We start from the raw sequence: 11099 nt of genomic DNA on the forward strand, positions 1-11099 counted from the left end.
GCCTCGGTGGACGAGGAGTCTTTTGGCGTCCACGTTGCCGTTGCCTAGCAGCGGTGTTCTTGCAACTTGCCATTTGAACGTCAAGCATATTGTTTACGAGACTTCCCATGTCGCAACCACAAGCTCACACGTTCCATTTGAAGGCAGCAATTATGTCACTATCATATTGGCCTGAGCTGCACTGATGGATAAGAGAGGAGCCTTTACCGGAAGTCTCACACCATCGCTCATGAATAAGATGAAAAAGTGATTCATCCAAAGATGTTTCAGGGCAGACAGAGACAAAACAGGCCTTGTGGTTCAAGTCTGGATTACATTCTGGCAGCGAGTCCGTGAGTTGCACCAGCTCTTGGCTTCTGGGTTGCCTTGGGTCGGTGAGCCTCCGGGTCTGAATTGCGTCAGGGCGCTGTTATACTTGTGTAATAGTGGCTCTTTTCTCTTGCACCCCTAGCTGTTTATATTGCTTATATATATTATTTCTCATACTTGTGCATGATTATGCGTTCATCCATAGATTCGTTTGTGTGCGTGTTTCATGGTTGTACAGGGTAACATACGAAAAACCAACATGGACCGGTGTCAAAGGTCCATTTGAGAATAGTTTCAGTTCAGCTCCTGTCTCATAATGGGCATCCTGAAGTGCTAATGATGCACATTTACACTGCCAGGTTGGTCAATCTCTCTGGATGCCTCGCATTCTGTTTCTGTGGTTTTAAAATATCTAGCAATATAGATTTTATCTATATTGATGGAGTTTATCTCTCCATATTGTGTCTGATTAGCAGGGCCCTTTTCAAGTCACAGTCCCCATGTGGAGTCCGCTGACACTGCTCTAACCCAGATATTACCCAGAGAGTTTCAGAGATAAATGTATTTGTCTGACTGTGTGTGTGTGTGGAATCTTTAGATAGCTCTTTGTGAGCTGCTCATTGAGTTAGCTCATTGATAATGGGCCCGTCCAGATTTCAGCAGGGCCTTCAATGCATCTGGCTGTGCAAGAGAAAAGTGCACAAAGGGCCGGAGTCAAGCGATGTGACAAATGTTCCGATGACTCCATTTTTTTCCCTTCCATGTCAGAGCAGTGTGTTGTCTATGGGACAAGCGCTCCCGTGTATCCTGGCTGTTGAATGAGCCAATGTTCACAGAGGGCTCAGTCTGGCTTACTTTACCTGCAGGGTGATAGATGAAACTGGCCTCAATCGCAGCTCTGTTGGCTCCTGTTTCTACTCTGGACTTTGCCTGGGGCGACCATCCTTTTATTCTCTTGGCGTAAACAAGGATGAAGCAATCTCCTGCCATGGGAACGTCCGAATTCTTTGATTAATCGTCAAATTATTATTTCAACTAGTGTTGTGCCAGTTCACACTTCACAAGAGCTAGCTCCAAGCTCAGTTCACACAGATCAAAATGAACTAGTTCACCTTCATTTCTTCCGGGGGGTTTTATGTTTATTTTATTCTTTTTCCGTAGAACCTCCTCCTATCCATCTACCCCCAGCCCCCAACCATTTCCACGTTCCACTTCCCAAACTAAATGAATTACTGTATACTACTATAGAATCAAGTCTACTTTTGAAAGCCAAGAATAAACTATGTGAATATTTGTTTTACCGCAAATGGAAAAAAGAGGTGCAAAGATAATAAACCATCTCTGGCAAAGGTATACTGTCGATGCCGGTTGCCACAAATCCTTAGGTGCCCAGGTAAGCAGTGTTCACGTTCATTAGTTGCAAACGGATACGTTCAGTTCACCGCTCACCAAAAATACGAGCATGTTCATTGAACAACGCTCTTTTAGCGTGTTCATGCGCCACACTGATTTCAACATTTTATAAAGGCTTATACTGACAGTAACGCTGTGTGTCATCAAACTACATCCCAATTCAAACCCGTTTTTTTGAGTCATAAATGTCAGTATGCAGACTAAATCCACTTGATTTTTTTCAGGGACACAATGCAAAGCATGTTACTTGTAGCAGAGACTGGATCATTTACAAAAGTAAATTCTTTGGATAAACATTTTGGTCTGTTTTCGTGAAGCATTTTTGGGCCAGAGCGACCCCCCCATAATTGGTCGAACACCACCCTCCAGTACACCATCCTTGTAGTCCCCTTAAATATGCATACTGTACCACTAAAAAGCTGAATAGGAAGTGCTGTGGACAAGTGCACCCTAATATGGTGAGACGGTGTGGACCTCGGCCACTCACTGCTTAGCCAACGGCTAACGTTAGCTAGTTAAAGTTAGAATAGCCAGCCAAAGTTGTGACATCTTTAGGGAACAATGCTAGGCTACAAAAAGAGTGAGGTCGAGTGAGTGAGTGAGACCATATGGTCGCGTTGCGATTGTGTTATCTTATTATCATGGTCATTGCATTAATCATCATTCATCATCGTCATCATGGCATGGCACACGCCTCCCTGTGCCCTCACTGAGTCTCTGTTTCACTGCATACTACTTTCTGCTTATCACTTCAAATACACTTTGCACATTTGGCGGCATCCGCATCTAGATTCTTCATTTTATTGGCCCGCATTGTGATTAGTAACCGTCTTTTTGGTGCAGATGCGCGCAGAGACACCAAACATGAATACATCAAAACTGTAAACAAGCACTGGGTGTCCCTTCAGAAAATTAAAGTGAATCACTCCATTCTTGTTTTATTTAAAGACCACATAATCTACATTCAGCCTACATTCATCAGTTTTTATGTTCTACTTCACAGGCATCTGGTTGACATTCAACAGCCCAGAATCAGAAAGCTGCATGTGTGAAACCACAGTAACCAGCAATGGAGCCCTGGCCTGCAGTGGCCTGGGTCCTACTGCTGACCGTCATTCTGGATCTTCTGAAAACCGCCCACACCAGAGACTTTACTGAACAAGATATCATATACCTCCACCCCTCAAGTAAGTGCCCACTTTCAGACAGTACATAGCGACAGCTTCCCTCCGACATAATCTCAAGGCATCTCTTAATTAATTAATTAATTAGTTAATGTTTTCCGGTTCCGCCAATGAGAGGATGGCAGCTTCATTTTCAACCTCCCAGATGTTTTTTGTGAAATAACACCAGAAAAACTTTAGTTTTGCCAATCCCAGTGAATATTTTGTTTGATAATATGACAAACATGAACGTGATAGAAAACGATACAGAATTGAAGCAAGGCAGCCGAAGCAGCTCTCCGGGCTCGTGCACACATGGTGAGGACTGCCCCAAAGTCTCAACGAACTCCGGGAGTTCAGAAGAGACAACCGGGTACAGTTCTCCGAACTGAAGAGACCAAACGACAGATTGGACGAGGAGAGAATTGATTTGTCTTCCTGTTGTTTTGGTGTTTGGCTGTGTACAGATCTTCACAAAAAACACGGGTTGTTTTCACACATAAACGGCGTTTTCCTATGTAGTCGGCTCAGTGTGAACACAGGGCCCTATTTTAGTGGCAGGGCACTGACAAGTGCAAGAAGCTCTCTGTCAGTTTGGTATTTTCCTGACCTTAGGAATCCTAAGCCCGTCTGTGTGGTATTTTGGTGCCCAGCGCAGAGCACACAATGCACAGGTGGCATGCCATTACAAGTTGGGCTGAGAATCGTCTCAGAACCACTTCTGTTTCTACAATTACAATGATCTTTTCCATAGATTCCATAGCAATGCTGTGTTTTGTTGTGGATATTTCCTTGAATATCCTGCTGTGTCTTCTGAGAACCACATTGTATTCTACAGATGAAGCAAAAAATTATTGAATCCCATATAATATATTGATGCCATCCATCATTTTAGCTATGTTATGAGTACCGATGTTAAAATTGAGAAAATATTCAAACAAGTTCTAATGAGTAAAACATTTATTCAAAAATTGGAACAACTGAACCGGAGAGGCTGTGTAGGTCCTAGGGGGAACAGGTCAAATTTGAGCATAGTTCCAGAGGAATCAGCAAGATGACAGATGCACAAGCCAGGCACATCAGGCTGTCCTCAGTAGGCGAATCCCTGTAATCTCCAGCAATGGTGACACAGCAGAGACGGAAGAGAAAAAAAGACAGTAGCTTCATGCCAAGGTGCACTTACTACACCAGGTGAATCATAAGGCATCTACGAACAGCAAAATAATGCAAGGTCCAATGAGAGCAGTAGGAATATGGGCACGTAATAATGACAGTGAAAAAGATTGAATAAGCCTGTCCTCCAACTCCTATACTAAGAGCTTCCACTGGCACACCTCATTGTTTGTCCAGGCTGTATTGTTCATTTTTACAAAAAAGCAAGAAACAAATATTAGCATTAAAATAGTCCACCTTCCACACAGCAGGTGCCCTTATCCCATTAGCAATATCCTTAGAGGGCGAAGCCAATGCGATATTAAACGTTACTTCTGTAGCTCCAGGTTCTATAAATATAGGTGCAGCCCTCTGAGCTCTGGGCCTCACTACTTCCTTAAATAACTGAAGAAAAAGCTGTTGAAGGGAGTCCATTGTCCAGTCTCAGTCCAATTTATACACAAGGTGAGACCAAAGTGAGGCCCACACAACAGGTGGGCGTGGACTAAAGTTTTTTCACCTCGAAGGGACTAATCAATTAACATAGTATCTGTGCGCAATGTAATACATGTAAGCAATTAACTATTGTTTGGGATAAAATGATGGCAAAGATATGCACTATGGCAGAACACAAGTAAAATTAATTGCTTAAGGGGATTCCAGATATATCTACATTTTAAAATGCCATTTGAAACATGGGTATTTGTATATTTGAGGGTGAGGATCTTTTAACACCCATGCTTTCAACCATCCTTAAAGAACTGTTTCTTCCAAAAGGGCTTCTTTGAAAACTCTTTCTTCCAAATAGTTAAGTCTTACAAAGAACCCTTGAAGAACAAAGAACCCTTGAAGAACTCTTTCTTCCAAAAACAGTTCTTAATGGAATCGTAAAAGAACCATTGAATTAATCTTTCTCCCAAAAAGGCTTCTTTGGATGAAGATGGTTCTTAATAGAACCCTTAGTCTTACAAAGAACCCCTGAAGAACTCTTTCTTCCAAAAAGGGTTTTTAATGAAAATGGTTCTTAATGGAACCGTTCGTCTTACAAAGAACCCCTGAAGGATTCCTCTTCCATAAAGGGTCCTTTAGAAGCAAATGGTTCTAGGTAGCACCTTCTTACAGTGTATGAGACTCCTGTAATGGGCCTCGTGCAGAGCTCACTTTGTGTTGGGGGATCAGTGCAAGACTTTTCGTGTTCGTCACTTCACTTACATAGCGCTTTTTAACACAAGTGGGGGCAGTAAAAGCTTGGTAAGCCGAGCTATGCTCAAAACCAAGTTTTTTAGTTAATTGCATTCCATTCCATTTCTTAACCAGTTAGTGAGTATGTTTATTAGGTTTTGTTTATTGGATGTGATGGTTTTGTCTTTTCCCAGCCACTCCATTTCCTGGTGGATTCAAGTGCTTCACATGTGAAGATGCACGAGACAACTTTGAGTGCAATCGCTGGGCACCAGACCTGTACTGCCCACGTGGTAAGATTCTCCGGGCAACATTTACGCAGTATGTCAAAGTAAAATGTCTGCACTACATTTTTGTTATCAGCAGTTAGACATAACATTGGAGGGAAGAAATAACACATTGTTTTTCTTTAAGTCCTTGACCCTAATTACATCCTCATAAAATATTTGAAAACCCCTTTTTAGAAATTTCTTTAGACCTGCATTGTTTGTTTGCTAGCTGTTATCTTCCTTTCTCCCTGCTTTTTGCTGGCACTGTGCTACGATCCGTGGGATTCCTGCGGAATGGGAGTCCATTTCACTATTCATCATGTGACAGGGAGAGGACCGGAAAAAAAGTTAACAGGAGTGGGCAGGATGAATCATAATAACAATAGGCCAGTTCAGACCAGGATTTTAGAAATCTAGGGTTTTAGAACATAAGGCACGTCACCTGATTCAACAGCCAATCAGCTTGTAGCTAAGTCAGCTGGTCAAGTCAGTTACTCTCAGCTGGTGGAAATGGCAGAGTTTTGGACGGAGAGAGGAAAGAGAGGAACACATCATCAGTTTGTTTGAGGAGCAGTCGTGTCTGAATGACACAAGCCTTAAAATGTAGATAAAATCAGATTTGAAGACTCAAGAAATTATATTCAGCTACAGAAAAGCCTCAAAAGCCGGCAGTTAGAACAGCAGTACAGAGAGTCGTTGCTATGGAAATCCTTGCATTGCCTGAAGACCACCACCCTCAAAAAAACACAGGCGCAGGATGGGATGAGAGTCATTCTTCCGGGGTTGGCACACGACAGGATTTTTTGTTTTACATGGGATTGGGACAGGCCAGGAGTATTTTTGTGGGATGGGACCAGAGTAAAAATCCACTCCTGTGTCACCCTCTAATAGGTGCAATCACAAGTGCTTGAATTTCCATGTTTTTCAGAAGCCAAATACTGCTACACGCGCCACACAATAGATGTCGAGGGAGACAGTGTGTCAGTGACCAAACGCTGTGTGGCCCTGGAGGACTGTCTTTCCACAGGATGCACTGAAATGGATCATGAAGGAAACAAGGTGGGGAGTGCAGAAAATCTGGACTGGCAAAGAATATTACTTATCACGAGGTTTTGAGATTCTGCCTAGACTCCAATACAATTGAGGTGCAGCACAGGCTATAAATGAATGGTAATGGGAATTCAGTTATTATGGAAAGTATCCATATTTTCCATAATAACCATATCCATTCTATCTCTACAGACCATATTCATTCTATCGCTACAGAGATAGACCTTTTTGTTTAACCAGAAACACTGTTGTCACTGTTGTCTTCCTGCAACAACTTAACCCTCTTGAGATTTCAGAGCAAGACTTGAACTTCTGTTTTTGGTTCAACAAAAAGGATCCAAACTAAAATCTGGGCTCTTATTTATTTATTGTGAAAAAGCATTTGATATAGTAAGATGGGATTTCATACAAAAAGCTCTGCAGTTGTTAAATTTTGGGGAAACCCTCATAAAATGGGTGAAGGTCATGTATAATCAACCAACCAGGAAATAGTAAATAATGGAAATGTATCCAACAGTTTCACCCTATATAGAGGCCTATGTCAGGGGTGTCTGCTGTCTCCATATCTGTTTTTACTCTGCATTGAAATCCTTGCTATTAGAATTAGAAATAATTATTGTGTAACAGGCTTAAACCAAATGGGATAGAAACAAAAATTTGATTATATGCAGATGATGCAACTTTTCTTCACTATCAGGCCCTCATACTTGATTGAAAATGATTTAAATTATATTTAAACATAACTTGCCTACATCGTACTGGAGTAGTACTACAAACAACCAAGCCACAGGCTTAACTGTACTCACAAGACACAACAGAGCTTTTATGAGCTGTGCACATGCTGGGGCTTCTGGTGACGACTGATTTGCATTGTTGTACCAGTACAAGGCCTAATTGTAATAGCAAGAAGTGTCATATAAATGCTAAATGAAGAAGCAAAGGAACAGGAAAAGCAGCAGGAAAATAGAAATGCAAATGAAAATGAAGTTACTTGAATCAAATACCTGATTAAAACCTGTACTCCTGTAATTCAATTTGTGAATTCCTTAATTTCTTTTTAAAAATTGCAGTTTGAAATGTCATTACTAATTCATTTTTAAATTATGTATTTATTGACTGTTTTATGTTGTGTTTATAAACCCTATTTATTATTTTTTTGCTCATTTAGAAATTAGTTAATGAAATAATACAGTTAATTATTGTTTTATTGTCCAATTAGATATCAAATAATGGAGTGCTTTATATCTATACACATGACAGCTGTGGTCCTCTATATTTACTTAAGTTACACTTAGCTAATTATTTATGGTTTGCCTCTTTTAGTGAAGATTAATGGTGCAACATGTTGTACCAATGATGTTTAGTTATGTGAGATGTTGGGGAATATTGAAGTTTAATCTAAGAAAATGGTAATAATGCTGGGGAGGGCCTTGCATTTTTAAAAAGTGAAGCCCATCACTGAACCCATCCCAATCAGTTGATACAGCAGCAAGCAGCCAGCTTATATGCTATGTTAGCATATCACCACATCACCACTGTGCTCTGTGACTTAACATGGTTTCTGATGTGTATCTTCCTGTCAAGGTGTGCACAGCCTGCTGTGAGGGAAACATCTGTAACTTACCGATGCCCTGGAATGAAACAGACGCCATCTTCACCACCACCTCACCCCTCAGCAGCACTGTGGGACTTTCACAAAGCCACACATTGGCTTTGTCATTCATCATCGGCTCCATCATCATCTCAAGTGGTGTTTGAAAAGTGAAAGTCAAATCCTTCAAGGTATACCGAAAGGTGAAAGGCCTGTGAACCTGTCAATGGATTCTACTCTACCATAAGGACATTTGGACAGTCCCCTCAACTCTACCGATACTTTTGGCCTCTTTTAACTCATAATTTTGGTTTTATGTCACACTATGCATGGTTAAGTTTCAGCAGCAGCAGGCAGCTCTGTTTTCAGCAAAAAAAAAGCTCTGATGAAGCCATACTGTGTTGTCACAACTTCAGCAGGATGACCATGTTGCTCTGTATCTGCTGGGTGTGTAAGAATGCATTGCTTGCAAAGGCATTGGTAAAAAACAACTCTGCAAGGCAGTAATATACCAAGGTGTATATATGTGTCTGTCAGCTTGATCTGGATTTCTTCTGCCGAGAGGCCCAAAAAACGTAATTATGCTTAATGATCAACAATGCCCTTGCAAGTAAAGAGACTGTCTTGTTTGAATATTTAGCATTTGATGTTGCATGTTTGAGTCAGTAATCCATATTGTATGTCATTGAATGCATGTGTACATATACATAGTATTTATTTTTATATATGAACTGTTCTGTGGATGTGTGAAATGTTAGCTGTAGGCAGCAGAGTTTGATGTGAAACGTCGTGGTTACAGAGCTGAGATCAAGGACTGGTTGAGATTTTACTGGCTATCATGGCGAGAACACACTCACGAGAACAGTCCAAAAAACAAAGCAATATCATGACTGACAGACACAAATAGCGTTGACTGTGCACAGACTCGGAAAGAATCTAGGCGTTAAATATTTAAAGCTGGGGTAGGCAGTTTTCTGGGAAAGGCAAAAAAGAACGCCAGAATTTGAAAATACAGCTCTCCCCTCTCGCCAACTTCTCCTGCTGTATTTTCCGCCATTGTGTGTCGTTTCCGCCATTCTCCTTCTGAATGGCCGTGCACGCGCATCTGCATTGGGAGAGGTAGGGATAACAGCCAATAGGAACGCCCTCTCTCTGAAACGACCCGTGTTTGGCCACAATCTCCCATCACGGGCTAGATTTTCTGAAGCCTGAGAACAGAGCCATGAGTAGTTGCAGGGGTCTAGTTTCCTCTCAGACCACTTGAATTACAATATACTGAAGGCTTATTAAGTATATTTTGCCCAATGATGCCAAAAATAAAAACTGCCTACCCCAGCTTTAATAGAAATGAAATATTTTCACAAACCTGATGACCAGAATGTCCTTTTCAAATTAGACAAGTCAGGTGGAGGGTAAGTGAGTTTACCGGTTCCTTAAGCACCAATGTACATGCACCAACCAATCAGACTCAAGTTTTTCGACAGCTGATCTGAGCATCATATTACAGTAATGACTCAGTAAGCAGCAGTGTTTACCACATTGTTGGGCCGCATGAGGCTGTGTTATCATCCTGTGTTGGTCAGGATATGATTTATTTATTGTTTATCTATTAACATGTAGGTCTGCCAGGTTGACTCAATTTGTTTGTCAGTGGTCACAGATGAATTGTTCTGCTCACTGACTGACCACTGAAAAGATGTCAGAAGATGCTGTGCAGTTGTTTCAGTAAATATCAAACCTTTAGTTTCCTCTGCAACTTTCAGAGTCAGTCTTTATCCTCTTGCTGCTGCTCACTGGTTGGTTATTGTATTGTCTGTGGTGAACTTCCTATTTATTGATAAGTGCATGTGTAAGTTGATTAATGTTCATATATTCACATGGCTGCTTCACTCTGTAACTTCTGGCCCAGCCAGTCCGATGTTTAACGTCTTCCCAACTGTTAAAATGCCAATGGAATTCCCACAACTCAAAGCAAATTGTATAATCTTTGCAAGAGGAGTGTTAAATCTCTGAAAGGACTGAGCTAGAGCAGTTCAACCTGCAGTCTAAAACCGCATCTGATCTCAGTCCATATGGATGGAATTCCATATATGTGTTCCTGCAAAGCCAGACAGCACATATTCCTTTGAAAGTTGCTCTGTGCGACAACTTGACAAAATTGCAACAGCGGTCTTTTGTGCAGGCAATAACACACAAAGGAGTCCGTCCGCTTCAAACCCTTACTTCCCTGCTCGATGCAGACAGCAAAGTTTGCCAAGCAGTGAGCAGTAGTCCAGAGTAAGTTACTTCAATAAGTGAACAGGCCTGGGTATTGAATATTGATTTTTGATGACCCCATGACGTCAAAGTTTCCCCTTGACCAACTCTTTGGTTCACTGAAAACGAAGTGCCGCATGTCCATGAAATGGACAGATATTCACCAGAAGAGTCTCCCTGTTTCTGTTGACCCACTGACCTTCCTTCCAGCACCTCCATCCCATAACTCATGTCTCTCTTGTCTCCTGCCTTAACTTACGATTCCAGGGGCAGCTACTCTGGAGGGTGGGGGGGTTATATTGTGGCTCAGTCTATCTCAATGAAAATGTAGCTGTGACAAACTGTCATGTGTGCAATGATAAACAGAGAACTCTGAGAGCCATGTCAGCATCTCTGTGTTAACTTCTCAGTAGTTTAGCATTGTCTACCTTAAAGCCAGGCTATGTAAATGTTGAAAGAAGTAACTTTTTTGGCTGCTAGACTTCACATAAACTAGCCTACCCTCCATTCAACATGTTGGATACAACAGCAAACGATAGACCAGATACATTAACAAGGCAGCTGGCTATTTTGCTAGCTTGCAATCACTAACTAATGTTAGTGTTTAATAATTATTGTGTGTGTTCTCTAATATTGGTCAATTCTAATAATTGGGGTAATGACACTGATCCTAGATCAGCAATTAAATGAAACTTTTGCCTCAAGTTTATTCCA

At 41.4% G+C, this 11099-nt stretch overlaps 1 protein-coding gene across 1 annotated transcript; it reads left to right on the forward strand.

The window, feature by feature from the left end:
* Nucleotides 1-2791: 2791 nt before the first annotated feature.
* Nucleotides 2792-8296, forward strand: lypd6 (LY6/PLAUR domain containing 6). The gene is made up of 4 exons (XM_070915274.1): nucleotides 2792-2909; nucleotides 5414-5512; nucleotides 6417-6547; nucleotides 8123-8296. The coding sequence occupies exons 1-4, from the start codon at nucleotides 2792-2794 to the stop codon at nucleotides 8294-8296; spliced, it is 522 nt and encodes a 173-aa protein (XP_070771375.1).
* Nucleotides 8297-11099: the final 2803 nt, after the last annotated feature.

Source organism: Enoplosus armatus, chromosome 11, assembly GCF_043641665.1.
Source record: "Enoplosus armatus isolate fEnoArm2 chromosome 11, fEnoArm2.hap1, whole genome shotgun sequence".
Lineage (NCBI taxonomy): Eukaryota > Metazoa > Chordata > Actinopteri > Centrarchiformes > Enoplosidae > Enoplosus > Enoplosus armatus.

Coding starts and splice junctions, on each gene's coding strand:
- lypd6 (XM_070915274.1), top strand. CDS start 2,792: ATGGAGCCCTGGCCTGCAGTGGCCTGGGTCCTACTGCTGACCGTCATT. Junction 2,910..5,413: donor CATATACCTCCACCCCTCAA/GTAAGTGCCCAC, acceptor GTCTTTTCCCAG/CCACTCCATTTCCTGGTGGA. Junction 6,548..8,122: donor TGGATCATGAAGGAAACAAG/GTGGGGAGTGCA, acceptor CTTCCTGTCAAG/GTGTGCACAGCCTGCTGTGA.